The following is a 21569-nucleotide window of genomic DNA, read 5'->3' on the forward strand; positions in this document are numbered from 1 at the left end:
TTTACGCGCACTTCTGTGAGTATGCATGCTTAATAAATGAGGTCCCAGGCCGTTAACACAGTGGCCAGCACCCTCTTGAAGTCACAGAGAAGTGAGGTTTTACTAATGTGTATTCGCACAGCGCGAGCTTTCATCCGTTACATTTGCAGGGAATCATATCAGACTGAGATTAGGGCTTTGATTTGACTTTATGATACATGCCAACTATCAAAATGATGTAAATTGTTGATCTGAAATGGCTCGACCACGGAGTCAGACACCTCCCAATCGGTGGTTTTCACCCATGACCATAATGTTTGTTACCGGAAATTTGTAAGAAATTGTCTACCTCAACAGCATGCAACAGTTTCACTCAATCGACATGACTTGTTTGTTGAAGATCAGATCAGCTCTGCGGCCACGACCAGCATCATAGTGTACATCGAAGCACCTGCCTCTGTGCGCGCTATGGGTGATGCGTTGAAGAGCTGCTCGGAAATGCATATAACATGTTAAATAGGAATTTGTTTTAAAGGCTGTAAAACTGTGTATGAATGTGTATGTGAGAAAAAAATAGAAGGGAGGGGTATAGAGTATATTTGGGCTTTCAGACAGGATGCAAAAAAAAAAAAAGACAAAAGGGCACCTTGGGCATCAAGGGGGAAAGGGGCAGATGCTCAGGGACCCATAGCACCACGCCACCCCTGCCCCCCCCCCCCCCCCCCCCCCCCACACAGACACACATCTCTGTTCTATATATACATACATCTTTATCGCTTTGTAAAAAAAATCTGAATACGAGCTGAGCCTGAAAATACTTATCACACAAAAATTACACAGAATCAATAAGAACCAGAAACATGTTGGACCTGACTCAAGCGCATTTTATTGAACATTTATAACTGTTAAAAACATGTATAAAATTGGTCCTGTTTCAGAAACAAGGCACGCATAGTCAAAGTCAATGTTCAGCGTTCATGTCATTATTAGCATTTATCATATATCATCAGCACATTCCATCTCAGTATAATAGTCTAATAGTAGTATCAAGCATTCGCTAATATAAAAACACGTTCCAATGGGGGGTTTTTTTCCCCCACAGATGTTAAAATTTTATTCTGAGCAGCAAGACAATATTCATGCAACGATGGGAGAAGAGGAAAAGATGGGAGCTGACAGGTCTTCAATAGTAAGTTTCTTGTTCCACCCAACCTGGAAACACAGGAGGAGGTATTATACAAACGAACCGGGCAGCAATGTTGTGTCTTTTCTTGTTTACTGAAGAGGAAGTTTTAAGCTCAAGCAAACATTTTCTTTAACTTAAGAGCTTTAATGGAAAAGGAAAGGAGGAAAGCAGAAGATGTTTGAACAGGTGACAATAAAAGCATGATTAATGAGTTCACCTCCTGGGCTGCGTCTGATGATCAGCTTGCGGATTTCATCATAGATAAAGATGACCAGGGAGTATGGGAAGGCGCATAACCACCAGTTGGCCCTGGAAAAACACATACACATATATACAAGAAAATTAGATCTTGCGCTGCAAGTCAGAGCAGTTGTGTAATTCTGGCATCCCACTCACCTGAGAGGGTACATTCTTAGGGCGACGTCCATGCCAGGGCAGTAGGAAAGGAAGGCAGCCAGGGCAGTCTCCTCAAACAGCCCAAAGATCAAGATCTTGTTCCTGTACAATTAAAATAGCATTAAAGTTATAAAAGAAGAGAGATGTTCACAGGTACATCCATTTGTAATGCTCTTGACACAGAGCCCAGTCACTGATCTATTTATATCAGAGTATTTTACACTTGAGACTATGTGAGTCCCGGGATGCACGTCATGGAAAACATGAGTCCCAGCAATTTATCATCACGGAACACAGATACAGTAATCCTCCGCTATATCGCGGTTCTTGTTTCACGGTCCGCTATATTGCATATTTTCATTGCAGTTGTTAGTTACCCTTTTATACTGCTCTTAGAATATTTTTGTTTTTCATTGCTCTTGCTCGCTTTCAATATATATGTTTAGGCCTACCAAGATAATACACTTTTTAAATGTTTCTGGATAAATGAGAGTATTGTTGTTGCTGTTGTTGTTGTTTAATTATGCCACTGATATAATGATATCAGTAAATAATAAAGACTTGGCCTTTCGCCCGAAGATTGCTGGGATTGGCTCCACCCTAGTTGAGAATAAGCGGAACGGAAGATGAATGAATGCATGAATAAAGAAGTAGAGCTGCATTTCACAATAAGAGCAAGTAAATAAAAATAAAGTTTTAGGTCTTCAAATAAAGTCCATCCATCCAGCAATCCATTTTCTGTACCGCTTATCCTCACTAGGGTCGCGGGCTGCTGGAGCCTATCCCAGCTATCTTCGGGCAAGAGGCGTGGTACACCTTGAACCTGTCGCCAGCCAATGGCAGGGCACATAGAAACAAACAATCATTCGCAATCACATTCACACCTACGGGCAATTTAGAGTCTTCAATCAACGTACCATGCATGTTTTTGGGATGTGGAAGGAAACCGGAGTGCCCGGAGAAAACCCACCCAGGCACGGGGAGAACATGCAAACTCCACACAGGCGGGGCCGGGATTTGAACCCCGGTCCATGGAACTGTGAGGCGGATGTGCTAACCAGTCGTTCACCGTGCCACGATGTTAATCATAAGGAGCCCAATTCTAATTCTATTTCAAATATGTTAACGTCCACGTATCCGCTTGCATTGCTGTTTTTAGAATAGAGTAGATGTAGAATAAACAATAGAAACAAAGGACAACAATAGAAACAAAGTACAATGTTTCTCTACAATTGGCTGACGACCAGTTCAGGGTGTACCCTGCCTCTCGCCCAGACAGCTGAGACAGGCGCCAGCATGCCCGCGACCCTAGCGAGGACAAGCGGTTCAGAAAATGGATGGATGGATACAACATTTATGCCTGAATATAGCCTAGTGCTTTGAATACAATAGGTAGGTAACACAAGTGAAATTATAAGCAGCATCCCTGGGAAAAAAAAGAAAACATCCATCTTTTTAAAATTGATTTTCCACTTACCTCATGCCCTGCTGGAAGACAGAGTTCCTCCTGGTCTTGCAGATAATCAGATCAGCCCACTGTACAATGACAATGCTGGCAAAGAAGGCCGTGTGGCAGGTAAATTCAACGATCTTCCTCTGTTCATAAGTCTGCACACACATATAGGCAGCAAAATGAAGACCTGCATTGTTGAAAGACACCACGTGAGCGGGATTGTACTAACCCACTGCTGCCCATAACTGTCTTCCAGATCGTTGCAATACTTGTTATCCCAGGCCACGCGGATGCCCAACAATGTGCGGGGCAGAAAGCCGTTCTCAGCCAGGATCACAAAGTAGGTAAAGAAGCCTGCTAGGGCCTGGATCATGCCTGCAAGCAGCGAAATGATTAGATAACAAATACATCACCACATTGGCAGAAGGAAAAGAGTTTAGAAACTTCTGGTGACAACTGATCTTGAGACCAAATTCCAGATCAATACGTAATTCTATTAATCAATTAGTCATCTAGTCCTTTGGAAAAAAAAAAGAAAAAAAAAAAGAAAATGACTAAGTCAATAAATCATTGATCATTTTAGATTTAAAACATTCAATATAAAAAAGGATGAGACAACTGTGAGATGAATAACAGTGGAGTTAAGCTATTGTTTTAAATACATCTTCTTTTCCTTCCGGCTTATCCCTATAGGGGTCGCCACAGCGAGTCATCCTTTTCCATGTAAGCCTATCTCCTGCATCCTCCTCTCGAACACCAACTGCCCTCATATTCTTCCCTCACGACATCCATCAACTTCTCTTTGGTCTGTCTGTCTAACCATGCAGTCCCACCTCCACCTCCATCTGTCACACCTACAGCACACCTCACCACTGTTCTGCTGCCCTCGTACATGTCCTGTATTATTGTAACATACTTCTCTGCCACTCCAGACTTCCGCATGCAGTACCACAGGTCCTCTCTGGGTACTCTGTCATAGGCTTTCTCTAGATCTACAAAGACACAATGTAGCACCTTCTGACCTTCTCTGTATTTTTCCATCAACATCCTCAAGGCAAATAATGCATCTGTGGTACTCTTTCTAGGCATGAAACCATACTGTTGCTCCCAAATACTCACTTCTGTCCTCTGTCCTGAGTCTAGACTCAACTACTCTTTCCCATAACTTCATTGTGTGGCTCATCAACTTTATTCCTCTATAGTTCCCCCAGCTCTGCACATCACCCTTGTTCTTAAAAATGGGCACCAGCACACCTTTCTTCCATTCCTCAGGCATCTTCTCACACGCTAGAATTCTATGCAACAAGCTGGTCAAAAACTCCACAGCCACCTCTCCTAGATGCTTCCATACCTCCACAGGAATGTCAACAGGACCAACTGCCTTTCCATTTTTCATCCTCTAATGCCTTTCTAACTTCCCCCTTACTAATCATTGCCACTTCCTGGTCCACCACACTTGGATCTTCTACTCTCCCTTCTCTCTCATTTTCCTCATTCATCAACTCCTCGAAGTATTCTTTCCATCTATCTAGCACACTACTGGCACCAGTCAACATATTTCCATCTCTATCCGTAATCACCCTAACCTGCTGCACATCCTTCCCATCGCTATCCCTCTGTCTGGCCAGCCTGTATTGATCCTTTTCTCCTTCTTTAGGGTCCAACCTGGCATACATGTCATCATGTGCCTCTTGTTTGTTCTTTGCCACCTCTACATTTGCCCTGTGTCGCATCTCAATGTATTCCTTTCGCCTCTCCTCGGTCCTCTCAGTGTCCCACTTCTTCTTAGCTAACCTTTTTCCTTGTATGATTTCCTGTACTGTGAGGTTCCACCACCAAGTCGCCTTGTCTCCTTTCCTGCCAGAAGATACACCAAGTACTCTCCTGCCTGCCTCTCTGATCAACTTGGCTGCAGTGGTCCAGTCTTCTGGAAGCTCCTCCTGTCCATCGAGAGCCTGTCTCACCTCTTCCCGAGATTTTCCTGTCATAGTCCCAACATTCAAAGTCCCCACATTCAGTTCTGTGCTTTCCTCTTCTCTTTCTGCTGAAGTACCCGCTTTCCACCTCTTCTTCTTCCTCGACTTCGATCCACAGTAGCTGAATTTCCACCGGCACCCTGCAGGTTGACGGCGCCGGTGGCGGACATTGTTAACCCGGGCCACGACCGATCCGGTATGGAATTCTTTGGATGAACGCTGATATTTGTTTGGCAAAGTTTTAAGCCGGATGCCCTTCCTGACGCAGCCCTCTGCATTTATCCGGGCTTGGGACTGGCCTACAGCTTGCACTGGCTTGTGCCCCCATAGGGTTGCATTTTGTTTTAAATATATAATTGCACTTTAATTATTTTCATAAATAATGGGATAATGAATCAAATGATGCAATCTGTGTATGCTTATTGAATGTATTTTGTTCTTATATGGCATAGTTTAGGCCACTACAGCAAGTCGAACCTATTCCTGGCCTCATTACCTAAGAGGCACTGGCCTCCTCATCACTCAAACAAAAGGTTCTCTACGAGTGTGGGCGTATTTCTGGTATATGTTGCTCTTCTATTTATTTTAGAGGACCTAGATTCCTAGCCACCAGAAAAATCAAGCAAGAACCTTGGTTCAGAATGATAAAGTAGGTTTAAAATTTACCAATCTGTCCATAAGCAATGCTGATGAGCCTCTCGTTCACCAGTTTGTCCGTTTTGGGATTTCTGGGCTGCCTCTTCATGATGTCGCTCTCAGCGGCTTCATAAGCCAGTGAGATGGCAGGAACCTGGATGACACCATATGACTGCCTATTCAGCTATGCACAGACACAACTCAAACATATAACAGCAACTTGAGAAGATGTCATATACCCACCATGTCAGTTCCCAGATCGATACAAAGGATGGTGACGGTACCCAGAGGGAGGGGGACGCTGGCAATAATGAAGAGGAGGAAGGGGGTGATCTCAGGAATGTTACTGGTCAGAGTGTAAGCGATGGACTTCTTCAAGTTGTCAAAGATCAAACGCCCTAATTAGTAGGATAAGCACACATAAATTGTGGTAATAAATAAATATGTTCTGGTCAGACAGCTCAGAGGCACCACATTACCTTCTTCAACTCCTGTAACAATGGAAGCAAAGTTGTCATCTAGCAGGATCATGTCAGCCGCCTGCTTGGAGACATCAGATCCGGCAATCCCCATGGCGACACCAATGTCGGCCTTCTTCAGGGCTGGAGAGTCGTTGACACCATCACCAGTCACAGCAACAATGGCTCCCTGCAGAGTAAGGAAATCTCAAAGTGTTGAGGGAAAATTACCAAGAACGATTTTGGACAATTTGTGCTGCCAAAAACTAAAAAGGAGTTAATGTTGCACAAAGTACTGGAATTTACACCTGTCGCTGGCAGCCCTCCACAATTATCAATTTCTGCTGTGGGGAGGTTCTGGCAAAGACAATCTCTGTGTGGTACTTCAGGATGTCATCAAGCTGCTCTGAGCTCAAATCCTTTAAGTCTCCACCGTGGACAACACAGGCTTTAGCATCCCTGCAGCAAAGTTTAGGTCACTTTAACTTCCAGTGTACATGCACTCAAACAGGGTTTGCACAGAACTAAAATAGAAGCTAAAATAAAGCTAATATGGTTGAAAGAACGGTACGAGGCCCTTTTGGCCCTGTAACCAATCAAATATATCCTACAGCTGCATTTCCTCATTGAGTACCTTGGGTTGACTTCATTGATTGGGATGTTGAGACGTGCAGCAATGTCCTCAACAGTCTCATTGCCTTCCGAGATGATTCCAACACCCTTAGCGATGGCCTTAGCTGTGATTGGATGATCCCCTGTCACCATGATTACCTGGGGGGAAAAATTTGAATTTCACTTTGAATTTTACCAAATCTCCTGAAACAACAAAGTTTTATTCACTAACAGTAATCGAGTTGTAAAAGCATACATACCTTGATTCCAGCGCTCCTGCATTTGCCGACAGCATCAGGCACGGCTGCTCGAGGAGGGTCGATCATGGACATTAGGCCAATGAAGCACAGGTTCTCAGTGGGGAAGTTCAACTCTTCAGTGTCGAAAACAAAGCCTTCTGGGAACTGGTCGTCAGGCAGATTGAAATGACAGAACCCTAAAAGAACAAAACTGCTCATGAGTCTTTCAACTGCATTACCAGTGGCGCTGCTGACCAAGATTCTTCTATTTCTCACCGAGCACTCTCTCTCCTAACCCTCCCAATTCGAGGTAGGCATTCTGGAAGGCATCCTTCATCTCGTCATCAAGAGGCTGCTCTTTGCCCTGGATCATGATTGAAGAGCAACGGTCCAGAATTCTCTCAGGGGCACCTTTCATAACCAGCAGATGGTTGGACTCCCTTTCAGTCGAGGAATTCTTGTGGATAGAAAGCTGGGAAACAAAGGTTTCCCCATTTAGGCTCCTGTTAATTCTAAAATGTTGTCCTTTTCTGGCCGCCAGACACCCGACAATACCTGATACTTATTGGTAGAGTTGAAAGGGATCTCTGCAATTTTGGAGCTTTTATCCCTCATCTCTTGGACTGATCCACAGCACAGCTCAATACATTTCAGAAGGGCAGACTCTGAGGCATCACCAGCCACATCTCTCTGGAGGAGAAAATATTGACCACCTGCTATTAGCCCAAAGCGCAAGCATTTTAGTTTGGCTTCAGAAAGAGTGAACTAACTAGTATGCATCATCTATGTCCCCAAACTAAGGACATTGACAATACATAGAGAAGCTTATTTCTTTCCTGCCATAGATACACCAAGGAGAAAAAAGGAGCTATAAAAAAACTAAATTGTTGGAATAATAGTGGTGGATATCTGCTAGAAGAGAGAAGTCAAGCCAAAAAACATTGGCAAGAACATTGTTCACTTTTATACCACTCAGCATTTCTCAGTCATTAACATTTAATTGGGACCAAAATAAAATATACAAATCTATGAATATCTCATACCTTCTAACTTTTGAAACTAGAAAAACCTTGTAACCTGGGTCAGGACAAAGTCTTGGCAAGGAGTTCAGGGGGCCGAAGCCCCACGTCAAAAAATAAACAATATTTTATCATTTAGACATCTTAAAATGTGGCTAAAAACCTCATATTTCTGCCATAATCATAGGGTGACTTTCACCAAAAATAATACTGCAAAAATTAAAAAAGTGAAGGAAATTTCATTAGCTAACTTTACTAACAAGTATATTCATGTTGACCAATAGCATAACTTCTCCAATATTTCCGCAGTTATGTTGTGATCAACCCTTCAAAAGACCAACTAATTTGCATTCAAAATAATAATGCTTGCAATACTGAAAATTGGGGTGATCCTTAACTCCATTGTCCAGTATAGAAACAATAAGCAACTATAAGCTACTGTCTTGTTCCATTACTGAAATTGGTTATGATGTACGGTGGCCTGGAAGTGCAAAACAATATAACAAATTGTGAAACACTTTTAGATTTCAGGAAACAAATTAACAAAAGTCAAAACACTTTTACATTTCAGAAAAAAATAAATAATAATAACAAAAGCCAAAACACTTTTACGTTTCAGGAAACTAAATTTTAAAAAGCCAAAACACTTATACATTTCAGGAAACAAATTAACAAAAACCAAAACACTTTTACAAAAGACGAAACAAATTACAAAAGATGAAACACAGAGGGAAGTCCCAGTTCACAGACATTCTTAGAAATCCCACGCCCTTTCTCGGCAAGACCCGCCCCGCTTCGCAAACCCAGAAATGTATCATCACCGTAGGGGAAAGCTTCTGTGCATTTTAATTGAACGTAAACTGGGACGTGAAGACGCCGTGCAACGGAAATTATAATTTGGAATCGCGTCAAAACCAGTAGCCGACCGATCGTGAAGGAAACAGTTGCTTAACCATGCACACTGCGCCATAGTTCAGTCGGGTGGTTACCTTGAGCGGCCGATCCATCTGCGTAGCCTACCCTTCCGGCGATGCAGGAGCCAATCATGTTGAAGCGGGGCGGTTCTTGCCAAGAAAGGGTGTGGGATTTCTGGGATTTCTAAGAATGTCTGTGAACTAGGATGTTCCCTTTCCGGTGTTTCATCTTTTGTAAAAGTGTTTCGCCTTTTGTTAATTTGTTTCCTGAAATGTAAAAGTGTTTCGGTTTTTGTTAATTTGTTTCCTGAAATATAAAAGTATTTTGGCATTTGTTAATTGGTTTCCTGAACTGTAAAAGTGTTTTGGCTTTTGTTATATTGCTTTGCACTTCCAGGCCACCGTAATGATGTGACAGAAGGAATGGGTAGTTTTAAACCCTACTCATTACGGAGAAACCGGAGTAGTTGGCAAATATGATATCTGTAGCATATGCCAATTATGTCCCAGATGAATATGCACCATTCATACGTAGCCACTTTGAACGAGGAAACGATTAAATCTTACCTTTAGTATGGGAAGGTTGCTCTGTTCTGCCAGGAAGACTGCACGATTACAGAGTCCAGCAATTCTGGCCAGGGAAGCCCAGGTGGCAGAGCTCTTGTCAAAGGATGTCCCACTCTGGTTCTCAGTGGTGTCCGCCTCATGAATCTGGTTGTCGAACCACATGTGGGCCACAGTCATCCTGTTTTGGGTCAAGGTGCCGGTCTTGTCTGAGCAGATGGTGGACGTGGAGCCAAGGGTCTCAACAGCTTCCAGATTTTTTACCAAGCAGTTCTTCTTGGCCATACGTTTGGCTGTCAGAGTCAGACATACCTGGACACGAGAGGCCTATTAGATGCTGAGAACTCACTTAAGTTGAGCAAAGGCTTAGGACTCACAGTGACAGTAGCCAAGAGACCCTCCGGCACGTTGGCAACTATGATGCCAATAAGGAAGATGACAGCTTCCAACCAGGAGTACCCAAGAATGAGAGATAGGACAAAGAAGGACACACCCAGGAAGACTGCTACACCAGTGATAATATGGATGAAGTGCTCAATCTCGATGGAGATGGGAGTGCGCCCAACTTCAAGGCCTGAGGCAAGCGTGGCAATGCGACCCATGACGGTCCGGTCACCAGTGCTGATAACAATGCCTCGAGCAGTTCCTTTTGGGGAAGAAAAACAAACAAACAAAAGGAAAAAAAAATCAAGGTTCTTAAAGTTCACACTTGGTTTGGGGCTAATATTGGAACACCCATGTCCCGTGTTTCTTGACATAACCTTCCTTCATACCTTCAACACAGTTGGTGGAGAAGAAAGCAATGTTCCTGGTCTCCAACGGGTTCTCATTGGAGAAATCGGGAGTACGTGTCTGTGGCTCAGATTCACCCGTCAGTGAGGAGTTGTCCACCTGAAAATTTCCACATTGACTGTGAATGAGGAGATAGGTCCAGATTTCTGTTGTGCTCTCTTCTCTCTTCGTACCTTACAGCCATGGGCAGAAATGATTCGCAGGTCAGCAGGGATCCGGTCACCACCTTTCACCTCTACTAAATCCCCAACTACCACCTCCTCAGCATTGATACTCTTCTTTTCACCGTCACGGACAACCAGCGCTTGCTATGAGACAGACATAATGGATGCAGACACTTTTGTGAAATTTAACAGAGCATGTGATAAAAAAATAAAAAAAAGACATGGAAAATTACATTAAAATGAAATAAAACAACAAAACGATGGAAAAATGAGAGGGCACCTGTGGGACCAGGTTTTTGAAAGAGTCCATGATCTTTGAACTTTTGGCCTCTTGATAGTAGGAGAAGCAACCAGTGATGATGACAACAGCAGAGAGCACAACACCCAAGTACAACTGCAAAATGAACTTGACATTAAGACCTCGCAATTTCTAACAACAATATAAATGCTTTAATATGTTTGAGGAACAATAGTCTTACGTTATCATTGGCAGGTTCATCCTCCATGACAGACTGTATAGCGTAGGCCAGGAAACAGAGGATGGCCCCAGTCCACAGGAGCATGGAGAAACCTCCAAACATCTGCATGAAGCCAAATAGTAATAAAAAAAAAATGTATGTGCATTTCGTAAATAAAACCAGGAAGTAAAATACAAGAGTTCAGAGCAAGCTGTTACCTGTTTGCAGAACTTTACCCACTCTGGGGTGGTGGGAGGAGGGGTGAGGGCATTGGGCCCATCTCGAGCCAGATTCTCAGCTGCCTTGGCATTAGTCAAACCCTAACATGGTAGGAAGACGAGTCACATTAAAGTAGGGTTTAGGCACCATTTGAATTTGAGCGATTCCGGTTCCAAACAATTCTTAGCAGCCTGCAGCATGAACTAAAATGAAAATTTGACTCGGTGTTCTTTATAAACAGCATCAATATCAAACCTATGAACTAAAAGGCAATGTGTGTGGAACTAACCCAATTGACTTAATATTCGTTATTGTTTTAGCTAAAAGTTAAATACAGCATTGTCAAAATATCACGTCAAGTGGTTTACATGTACGCACCGGAACTCAGCGTTTTGGCATGAAAAGTAACTTCACACGACACGGGTGAATTTTGACAACGAAAGTAATGGAACCACAACGAAAATAATGGAACCAAACGCTATAAAACGTTGATTCCTTTACCTACCTACCAATGACACACAAGGTTAGTGTTTGTGATACTGTGAGACAACGTTTTTGTGAATTTTGTCCCAATTCATTGTGATGTAAAGTTGCGAGTTTGAACTTTGGTGAAGTTTTAGCTCAATGTCAAGCTTGTAATGAGACTGTTTCTACTTTCTTTCCAGTATAGTAAAGTAACGTATTTTATTTTTGTTTCTGTCATCAACTCTTACGTTGATTTGAAGATTAAAATGAAGGCTAAAAACCATCAGTGGAAGAATGCAACCCAGCATTTAACTTGTTAGCTGCCTCAATGTTGGCATAGACCAAGGGTGGGCAAACATTTTGGCTCAGGGGCCACATTGACTTTTAAAATTTGACTGGTGGGCCAAGCCAGGAACAGATGCTTACATATAAAAAATAAACAAAAGAAAAAAGGCATTGTCGTGTTAATACTTAGATTTACTTTTAATGGGAACAGTGTTGCTTTGTTGATCACCTTTTTTTTTTTGCCAGTGCATCAAAAGTGTTAGTTTTGTTGTGGCAATTCTCATAACACATCTGAGGTGTTCATCACTCAGCTGGGATCTGTAGGATGTTTTGTTGGTATTCATCACACTAAAAGTCTGTTCACACACTTACAGTATGTAGAGCCAAACACCACCAGCATCCTCTGTGCCATCTTCTGGATTTTTAGAAATTTGTCTGCGCTTCATGAAGCATATAACTCATCCAGTTTGAGAGTTTAACTTCTTTTTTAAGACAGTGTCACAATGGAGATCAATCAGTTCCATCTGCAGCTCCCGCGGCGCTGTTTCAGGGTCTTGTGTGACTGAGTCTTAGATGGCAATTGGCAGTCAGATAAAGATGTTTTGCTCAGCCTGCAAGATTGATTTTAACCGCTGAGCCGTAGCCATGAGTTCCTGCGTTGATTGGCTCTTAGCATAATCAGCATGCTCGGTAGAAAAGTGACGGCTGATGTTATATTCCTCTAAAACCGCAATGGTTTCTTAACACATTAGACATACAGCCTTTGACCGGACTTCAGTTCATTTAGTCTGTCGACTTTTCTTTTCTTTGGCCCACTCATGGTTGAAGAAAAGTGCAGAGCAGTAGCAGAGTAAAAACAGAGCAGCCAAAGTGAAGTCAATGTATCAGTGTACCTACTGCGCTACCTGGTGGAACCACTGGGCATTACGGGATAACCTGGTGGAACCATTGAGCATTACAGCACAACCTGGTGGAACCACTGGGCATTACAGGACAAGGTCAAACGAACGTAGTCATGATTTTGATATGATTTGGGCGATTCTGTACCAATCTTTGGTGGGCCGGATTAAATGATCAACGGACTGGATGTGGCCCGCGGGCCGTAGCGTGCCCACCCCTGGCATAGACCTATTTTATAGTTTCTCTCACCCAAATGACTTGACTGAAGTTGCGCGCGGTGTAGGCTGAGGCTCCTTGGAACGGGAGGGAACGCGTCAGATTTCTACACATCGTGAAAGCCTCCTTTGTACAATATAATCGTAATCCAAGTGTTGTACTGAGGTGACTGTACTTATTTTAACATAGTTAACACCTTTGTTCACCGCTGCCATCAGGTACAAGCACAGCTTCGTGCGCGGTCATCTTCATTGTTTTTCGCCATTTTTTCGTTGGTTTTGCTGCACTCCACCCCCTCAGATAAACAACCAAAAAGAACTCAGAGCTACAACTGTTCTCCGGCTCATTGTGAACACATCCATGCACTGGGACATATTCATGTCCAGGGAGAACAAAGGTGCTACCATTGACTTCGCAACAGAAAAAGCGTCATGCCCTTCATCAGCACAGAGGATGTGGCAGGAGAAGATAGTGTTGTCGTAAAATCAGGACCGTGGGGGTTTCTGGGGCTAATCAATTATTCATTATTACAGCACACACATGCAGTGCTCGAAGAGCCTACATTTATGGCACTAATTAACTATTCTGCTTGATCTTCACTGCATGACCGGGAGCACATTTGCCTGAGCAAAGGCTTCAGCTGGAGTGCGCACAATTTGACAGACTGGTGGTCAAGATGCACAAAAGCAAATGGTCCAAACTGAAAATCTATTTTTTTATTAAAAATGTATAATAAGTATTCATTTTATGTTAGACACATGTAAACTTGGTGTCAACACAAAAGATGCAACACTATTATTTAGCTTTAAAGGTGTGGAACCCTTCACCAATTTTTAAAAAGTCCTCCTTTAACCTTTCTTAATTTGTTTCCTTCGCACAGCTACCCCTTAACCTTAGTTTTAATGAGTTTGACCTGCTGTCATTGAGCCGAATCCTTTGCATCACCTTTATGGTACATATTAATTTCGTTGAAGCAGATTGCAAACAAATGGTGTATATATAAAAAGGGGGAATGTGGCATATCTCACATTGTTCAAATCTGTTCCATATTTGCGATTCAGCTCATCCAGAGTCAGCTTGTGATCATCCTGCAAAGATACACAGACAAATTCAGGTGTAAGTGCCAGATACGTGTGACACATTACAACGCGATATTATCCACTGGCCTTTTGCATATAAATGGCAGCTAGACCAACATCAAAAGGAAAAGTGGAACAGTGCAGACAACAGGAGATCTTGACCGAAGAGAGGAAAGTGAGGATGGAGTCTCCATAGAAACTGTCCCTTGGACAATCACACACTCACCATGTCCACTTCCTTCTTTAGTTCATCCATGTCTTTATCCTTCTTCTTCCCTTTTCCCTTCTTTTTGCCTCCCTGCTCAGAGGTGGCCGCCAGCTCATACTGCTCTCGTCCTTCCTGGAAATATACAGTGGCGGTGGAAAGAAACAAAGAACATGTAAATAAACCAATGTGCAAAAATGCAGTAAATATGGAGTAAAAACTGACATTATTTTGCCAAGACCGTAGAAGTGAACCTGGTGAGGCAGTCAAGAGCATGTTATACATGCCTGCAGTGTTATCAAGTTTAGAAATCCAACTCACGGATGCTTGTTTCTTTTTCCAGTAGTTACAGTAGTATCAACGCCAACGTCAATTAGTATTTAAGACTCATCTATAATAACTCAATGCTGCATAGGGATGTGAGGTGTTAACTACAACCCCAATTCCAATGAAGTTGGGACGTTGTGTTAAACATCAATAAAAACAGAATACAATGATTTGCAAACCATGTTCAACCTATATTTAATTGAATACACTACAAAGACAAGTATTTAATGTTCAAACTGATAAACTTGATTGTTTTTAGCAAATAATCATTAACTTGGAATTTTATGGCTGCAACACGTTCCAAAAAAGCTGGGACAGGTGGCAAAAAAAGACAGAAAGTTGAGGAATGCTCATCAAACACCTGTTTGGAACATTCCACAGGTGAACAGTCTAATTGGGAACAGGTGGGTGCCATGATTGGGTATAAAATGAACCTTCCCTGAATTGCTCAGTCATTCACAAGCAAAGATGGGGTGAGGTTCACCTCTTTGTGAACAAGTGCGTGAGAAAATAGTCGAACAGTTTAAAGACAATGTTCCTCAATGTACAATTGCAAGGAATTTAGGGATTTCATCATCTCACAGTCCATAATATCATCAAAAGGTTCAGAGAATCTGGAGAAATTACTGCATGTAAGCGGTAAGGCCAAAAACCAACACTGAATGCCCGTGACCTTCGATCCCTCAGGCGGCACTGCATCAAAAACCGACATCAATGTGCAAAAGATATCAACACCTGTCTTCCATTGAAAATGTGTGGCGCATTCTGAAGCGTAAAATACGACAACGGAGACCCCGGACTGTTGAACACCTGAAGCTGTCCATCAAGCAAGAATGGGAAAGAATTCCACCTACAAAGCTTCAACAATTAGTGTCCTCAGTTCCCAAACGTTTATTGAATATTGTTCAAAGAAAAGGTGATGTAACACAGTGGTAACCATGACCCTGTCCCAGCATTTTTGGAATATATTGCAGCCATAAAATTCTAAATGAATGATTATTTGCTAAAACCAATAAAGTTTATCAGTTTGAACATTAAATAGCTTGTCTTTGAGGTGTATTCAATTAAATATAGGTTGAGCATGATTTGCAAATCATTGTATTCTGTTTTTATTTATGTTTAACACAACGTCCCAACTTCATTGGAATTGGGGTTGCACTAATGAGCCATTTATCCACGGGCTGCCATACATAATGAAGCAGTCATCTTGGTTGCGACCTTATCCAAGTGCAGCATGTTCACACCAAATCCTGTACACGTCCTTGATCATGGAAATATGCAAACTAATAATGTTTCTAAAAGTTTCCCAGGGAGTTGTTGGAACAGAGTGTGTGATCCCAGAACATGTTATTGTTGCATGAACCCCCCGGTCAGCTAAGCTGGGAAAACACTAGTTCTGCATCACTACAGCCAAATCTTAGCCTCTGGACACCCAAGGGCCCCCGGGGGCCATCTGGCTTTGGACAAATAATTCCACAGCAATTCAGAGACTGAAGCTTTCAAACCAGTTGATTCTTAACAGATTCAAAAATTATTATTATTATTGGTATTACTACATTAAAACCGGAATGGTTATACTACTGGTTATTCTGAAACACTTCCCCTAAGGGGTGTGAAAGTCATTTTCGTCACAGGCCACATCAAAGCTATGGTTTGCCTCATCGGGCCTTTATGACTGTGACGATCATATGAATGTGCAATCACCTTATCATATTATTATTTATACACAATTGTCCCTGCATTTCAATGTAATTATACATGTTTAACAACATATTGAAAACATACTGAAATCAGATGTCATAGAATACAAATACTATTGTTCAATTATATTATGGGATTTGGAGAAAAAAAGATATTGTAATGTCTGTAAAAGTGCACATAAATTGCATTGTAGTACAGATTTTCTGACTAAGTGAAAATAAGTCAGAAATGTGTGTGGGCCACAAAAAAATGTGGCAGGCCTGCTATGGCCTCTTTGCCATGTGTTTGACACCTGTGCTCTTGGTGGATGAATGCCGTGAAATACCCTTGTGCCTTATGATGAAATGTTTATTTAAAAAATTAAATCAGAAAAATGCTACGGGGATTCGCAACATTGAATGAAATGTCCAGGCAGGGATTAAAATGGCTCATTTAGCAAAATCAGGCTTTATTTAAAGTTTTAGGTTCAACTAAGAGATGAACTTCTGAAAAAAGAAAAGTGCCATCAGTCATGTAGTAACATATATTAATGCATTTTTCACAGACAGAATTCCTATGAACGGACCTGGCCTCAGATACCCAAGCTGCTCATTCAGCTGTGCCGAACAATGCGCGCAAGCACACACAAACACACGCACACACTCCTGGGACTTTGCCCGGTTGCTACCGGCGACCAAAGCCACGCCTCAGGAGATATGTGAATGGACAGTCGGTGAAATGTTTTAACCCCCCCCCACTTTCATTTCCCCTCAGTCACCAAGTTTCAATGGGGAAAGGACAAGTGTATTGGGTTTTAACACTCGCCTCACGTCCCGTGCAACTTTCAGTCCTCTGCATTCAGGACAAAAGATGCCAGATGAATCAATGGCCCTTATTGTTGTAAGGGCAGCTATCTTGATGGAAATGGGATTTACACAGCTGAGCCTTCAAACCAGCGACAATGTGAAAAACATTTGGAGGAATGACGGAGGAGCTACCACATGGACCTTGGAAACGAGGCTCATCCCAAAATCTGCTTGCGGTCAGCCAGCATTTCATCTACTAAAACAATTCAGTGAGAGGAGAAGCCACCTTTAGTAGAAATTAAGCAAGTAAATAACAGTCCCTTTTTCCACATCCTCTTTCTAATGGTTGCAGTTCCTTTTCACCAAGTGACTGAGGTGGTGAAACCAGAGGGGGAAAACAATGCCTGAGAGAGAAGGAAGTGAGAGCGGGGCAGCACGTAGGACACCGTGGAAGGGGCCAGGGAGTGTGTGGACAGTCACAGATGAGGGGCAGCATGTAACAAAAAAAGTTGTGGTTAACTTACAATGACTGAAATGCGGAAGGAATGTAAACCCCTGGGGAGAGATGTGTGTGTGTGTGTGTTGTGAGGGGAGGATCAGATAGAAAAAGAATGGTTCGTGTCAAGAAAAGATACACACATAAAGTCAGGGTGCCCCTTCGGGCGAGAATACAACAAGTGTGGCCCTTAAATGGAGGATAATGTCTTCAGATTTAATCAAAACAGGCCCCTTTCCGCCCAACATCATCAAAATATCTTGCCTCAAAGATGTGGCATAAGGATAGAAGAACCAGAATCAATGTGTGAAATACTTGGATTAATTTAGCTGTAGACCCTTACACCAACCTGATGTGTAAAAGGATGTACTTGTGGAGTTGGTCCTAACATTGCACCAAACTTCTTCCTCTTGCGGGAAGACTTTCTGCATTGTTTCTGAGGCAATTTGTACCTAATCATCCAGAAAAAACACGTGAAAGGTCAGAGGTCGCTGAGGTTGACACATAAACTCTCTCGTTGTCGACGGGCTGCCACAGAATAGTCATTCGGCCCCGACTTTGGAGATCTTGCTTTTCCCGAACTTTTTCCACAGTGCTGGACGCATAGAACAGTCCGATGAAGAATTCAGATTCAGAGGAAACAAAAGGGGCTCAACAATCCTCAAATGATTCATTAGAAGGCTCTTGTCCACATACTCCGTTTTGTTAATGTGTGATGTGCCATGACATGTCCACAAAAGAACAACAACAAAGCATCACAACTCAAAGGCACTTGTCATGACAAAACACCAGCTCGTCTGGACAATCAGTTGACAGAGGATGACATGGGAGCATCCTGTAATTGCAGCTTGTTGCAGCAGAGGGAGTTGATGTAATAAATCCCTGTAAAGAGTGACATTTTTAGAGGGAGTTTGTGATTTAAAAAAAATAAAACTTGAAAATTTAAAAAACTGCTACCCTGTTGCCCCAGGAAGCCTTTATTCGTTCCTATCACATGAAATTGTTTGTTTGAATTTTTTGTTTTTGCGAGGCCGCGGAGGTGTGCCCACGATGAATGTGACCACATGTCCGCCACAAATAATTGACCACTCGTAAGTCGCACATGTGGTCTCTGATTGGTCGTTTGTCCTCCAATGCAGTGGTTTCTTGTATGTCAAATTCGATGCGCAAAATGGGGTAAGAGAGTGCCAATTTTTTCACAGATCGTATTTATCACACACTACTGCCAAGTCATAATGACCCCGTGTTTTAACAAATATGACGATATATATATATAACCGCCAAGTCCACCTTCAATATTGGACTTCTCCTAAACAGTTGGTAATTAATCCAGTTCGACTGCTGTGAGGAAATCCCTATGCTGCTCTCAGAGGTATGGGCATATTTGCATCCAATCTGGAACATGGCATGATACGCTGTGATGTAGTAACCACATACAGTTCTCGGCATTTTTTAGATACCATTTGTTCCTTGTTACAAGACAAACTTATCTACTTATCTCTGGTGTTGTTGCATCCAAAACCAGCTACTGAGCTTAAGTAATGTCACATGATGACATACATTTTTACAGTGTGCAATTCAAGGTAGAGGAGCCCTCCTGCTGGATCAGCGGCGGCAATGCGGCAACTGGTTGTCTCCTTACGTCGCCCCCGCCCCATCCCCATCAACTCCTCAGCTCCCTTGTTTGGCCAACTTGAGGCAGATGTGGGAAGCATAAGAAAATGCCAAGGCGAGTATCATCTTCAACAGCAAGAAAGGGCCTAGAAACAACAACCTTCTCGCTCTGACCACCCACCTCCTCACGCTTGGAGAGCTGTGTGGCAACTATCATCTCTTCCACGTGTGGCTATTTGCGAGAAGCGAGCAGGAGATGCTTTGGAGGGACGAGGATGGGGGCAGGGCATGCCTTTCACCAGCTATGCGAGGAAAGGGAAATAGCAGCAGCTATTGGCCGAGATGCAAAGCGACCAGAGATTTGCAGGAGCATCATGGAGCGACCAAAAGGAAGAAAAGGGGTGGTGGGGGCCTTAAAGAAGACAATATGGTCTACATCTCCCCTCCTTTTTCTCCCCTCAAGTAGCTCTCCATCCCCGGGGCTGTAGGCTGAATCCATAATGAGTGTTAGTGGTGCGCAGCATGGTGGGGTGTGGCAGCCCCTGACACTTCACACACCAACTTTATCAAATGCAATTCAAGTGTTGGTATAAGTATACACTGTCCGTGCTCCCCTCTCACTGAAAATGAAGCCTATAACATGACAAATGGGAATACATGAAATTGAAAGAGAAGTCTAAATGCTCACTTTACATCCCAGAAAGAATTTAAAACGACCGAAAACATTCCACATTTGTTAGAGCCCGAAGTCATTATGTGATGATTGATGTGCACTTGAAAGTATCCCTCCAAAATGTGTGCAAGTGGGACTACCAATAAAGTTAGGCAATGAAAGAGTTGGACCCCTGCATTAACACATCCCTCCCACCAGAATCACAGCTGCACTGGGATTGCCCAAATGTGAAGAACCCAACTAACAGGCGTTTTAAAGAATAGGATTACTTCTGGCACTATGTGAACTAAACACATAGAGCCAAACTTTAGCAGCATCAGCATTCAGACACATCGCGTTATGCTACATGACCGCTTTCTGATGCAAACTTATTTTAAACGCTGTGAGGCGATGAATACAACACGGAAGTGTTTTGACACAAAAATCAACAGGGTCGTCGCTCATGGCAACATCAGCATGGATTCATCAAACACTTGTTTGAATGCCTTTTTTGGACTAGGGGTGGCGGGGGGGGGGGAGGATGCGCAGTACTCACTCCTCTTCCCATGGCTGATGAGACGACTCCTTTCTTTTTAGAAAATTCACACGCAGAAATCCACCTTCAAATAATCCACCTTCAAACAATCAAACACATTAAAATAAAATTTTAAAAAACAGGGTGTGCCGCGATCCTTTTATTGTTATTATTTGATTTTGTGTTTCCCAAACGTTGTCCCTGCGAGCTCATAAGCAGCCGCGCTGAGTCCCCCATACTTATAGACGGCGTTCCTTCTACTGTGACGTCACACTACTTGCCATGACAACCCCACGGATGAGGGCGGGGCGTCCTCATTTATTGGGCGTTTTTCTTGGTCTAATCTCTGTCCATGTCCTTTTTTTCGGCTCGCCTTGAAACAGAATCGACTTCATTCAACATGGATGGGGAAGACAATACACTGAAGTGGCATTTTTTAAATTTTTTTTTTGGTATGGGTTTGAACACAAGGTTTGTATGTAAATATGTTTATAGTCATCGTGTGTAAATCGACCACACACACACGTAAACACACACACACACACGTACTGATTCATCCACACCTCACGCGGTTTGACAGCTGGTGTGCATGGGGCTTTGCGTGCAGCCAACTTGCTTGTTTCCAAATTCTCACTCACACATTGATGAGCAATTTTTTCTTTTGTGGTGAAAAAAAACAACAAAAAAAGTGGTATCAAGTGGAATTTGTCACACACAAACAGACCCCTTTTGGCTGTGGGGCCCACTTGGCATATCGGTGCCTCTCCTCCCCTGACAAGTGGAGCCCTTGCTCATTGTTTCTTCAAACATATTTCTCTGGCTCACTGCTGCCGCTGGGAGTATTGTGCTGGCTCCAGGATTATGAGAGAACCCCGATACCCTTGCAGAGATGCAAGATTGGAGGTCGAAACACATCGCAGTCAAGCAGAGCCTTGGGGCCATTTCTTGCTGCCTTGTGTCTAACTGCACACAGTAGGCCAAGTGTCAACTGTCAACTCCCCCAAGTGGCTTTTTATGAAAGGGAGTGTGTTTCTGAAAAGTTGACCCTCCTGCTCGCTGTGTATGCAAATAGATCTTATCACATGTGCTCAAGGGATTCTCATCCCTTTTCTCTAAATGCATCGGAATCACCAAACAAAAGCCCAGGTGGACTTAATGCACAAATGGGTGCACAGCAGCAGCCCTCTGCACAAGCGCGTGCATGTATGTGTGTTTGTGAGCTGTATTTTCGTTTTGCATTCACA

At 42.9% G+C, this 21569-nt stretch overlaps 1 protein-coding gene across 2 annotated transcripts; it reads right to left on the reverse strand.

The window, feature by feature from the left end:
• Positions 1-842: 842 nt before the first annotated feature.
• Positions 843-20571, reverse strand: LOC133479848 (sodium/potassium-transporting ATPase subunit alpha-1). 2 transcript variants are annotated; one of them, XM_061777342.1, is made up of 23 exons: positions 20347-20571; positions 14237-14350; positions 13960-14019; positions 11065-11166; positions 10868-10969; positions 10669-10782; positions 10398-10532; positions 10206-10323; positions 9810-10078; positions 9436-9744; positions 7491-7625; positions 7212-7407; positions 6957-7132; positions 6719-6855; positions 6393-6543; positions 6106-6274; positions 5870-6024; positions 5657-5780; positions 3244-3389; positions 3039-3169; positions 1562-1663; positions 1383-1474; positions 843-1191 (listed from the first exon to the last, which is right to left on the reverse strand). In XM_061777342.1, exons 1-23 carry the CDS (start codon positions 20356-20358, stop codon positions 1163-1165), a joined length of 3078 nt encoding a protein of 1025 aa, XP_061633326.1. In that variant the 5' UTR covers positions 20359-20571; the 3' UTR covers positions 843-1162. The 2 variants fall into 2 exon arrangements, with proteins under 2 accessions (XP_061633326.1, XP_061633335.1); XM_061777351.1 differs by lacking the exons at positions 10206-10323; positions 10398-10532; positions 10669-10782; ... (3 more) ...; positions 14237-14350; positions 20347-20571 and having other exon boundaries at positions 9926-10064.
• Between the last annotated feature and the right edge of the window lie 998 nt (positions 20572-21569).

Source organism: Phyllopteryx taeniolatus, chromosome 1 (genome assembly GCF_024500385.1).
Source record: "Phyllopteryx taeniolatus isolate TA_2022b chromosome 1, UOR_Ptae_1.2, whole genome shotgun sequence".
Lineage (NCBI taxonomy): Eukaryota > Metazoa > Chordata > Actinopteri > Syngnathiformes > Syngnathidae > Phyllopteryx > Phyllopteryx taeniolatus.

Coding starts and splice junctions, on each gene's coding strand:
- LOC133479848 (XM_061777342.1), bottom strand. Junction 11,167..13,959: donor ATGGAACAGATTTGAACAAT/GTGAGATATGCC, acceptor CTACCATGTTAG/GGTTTGACTAATGCCAAGGC. Junction 1,192..1,382: donor CATCAGACGCAGCCCAGGAG/GTGAACTCATTA, acceptor CTGTGTTTCCAG/GTTGGGTGGAACAAGAAACT.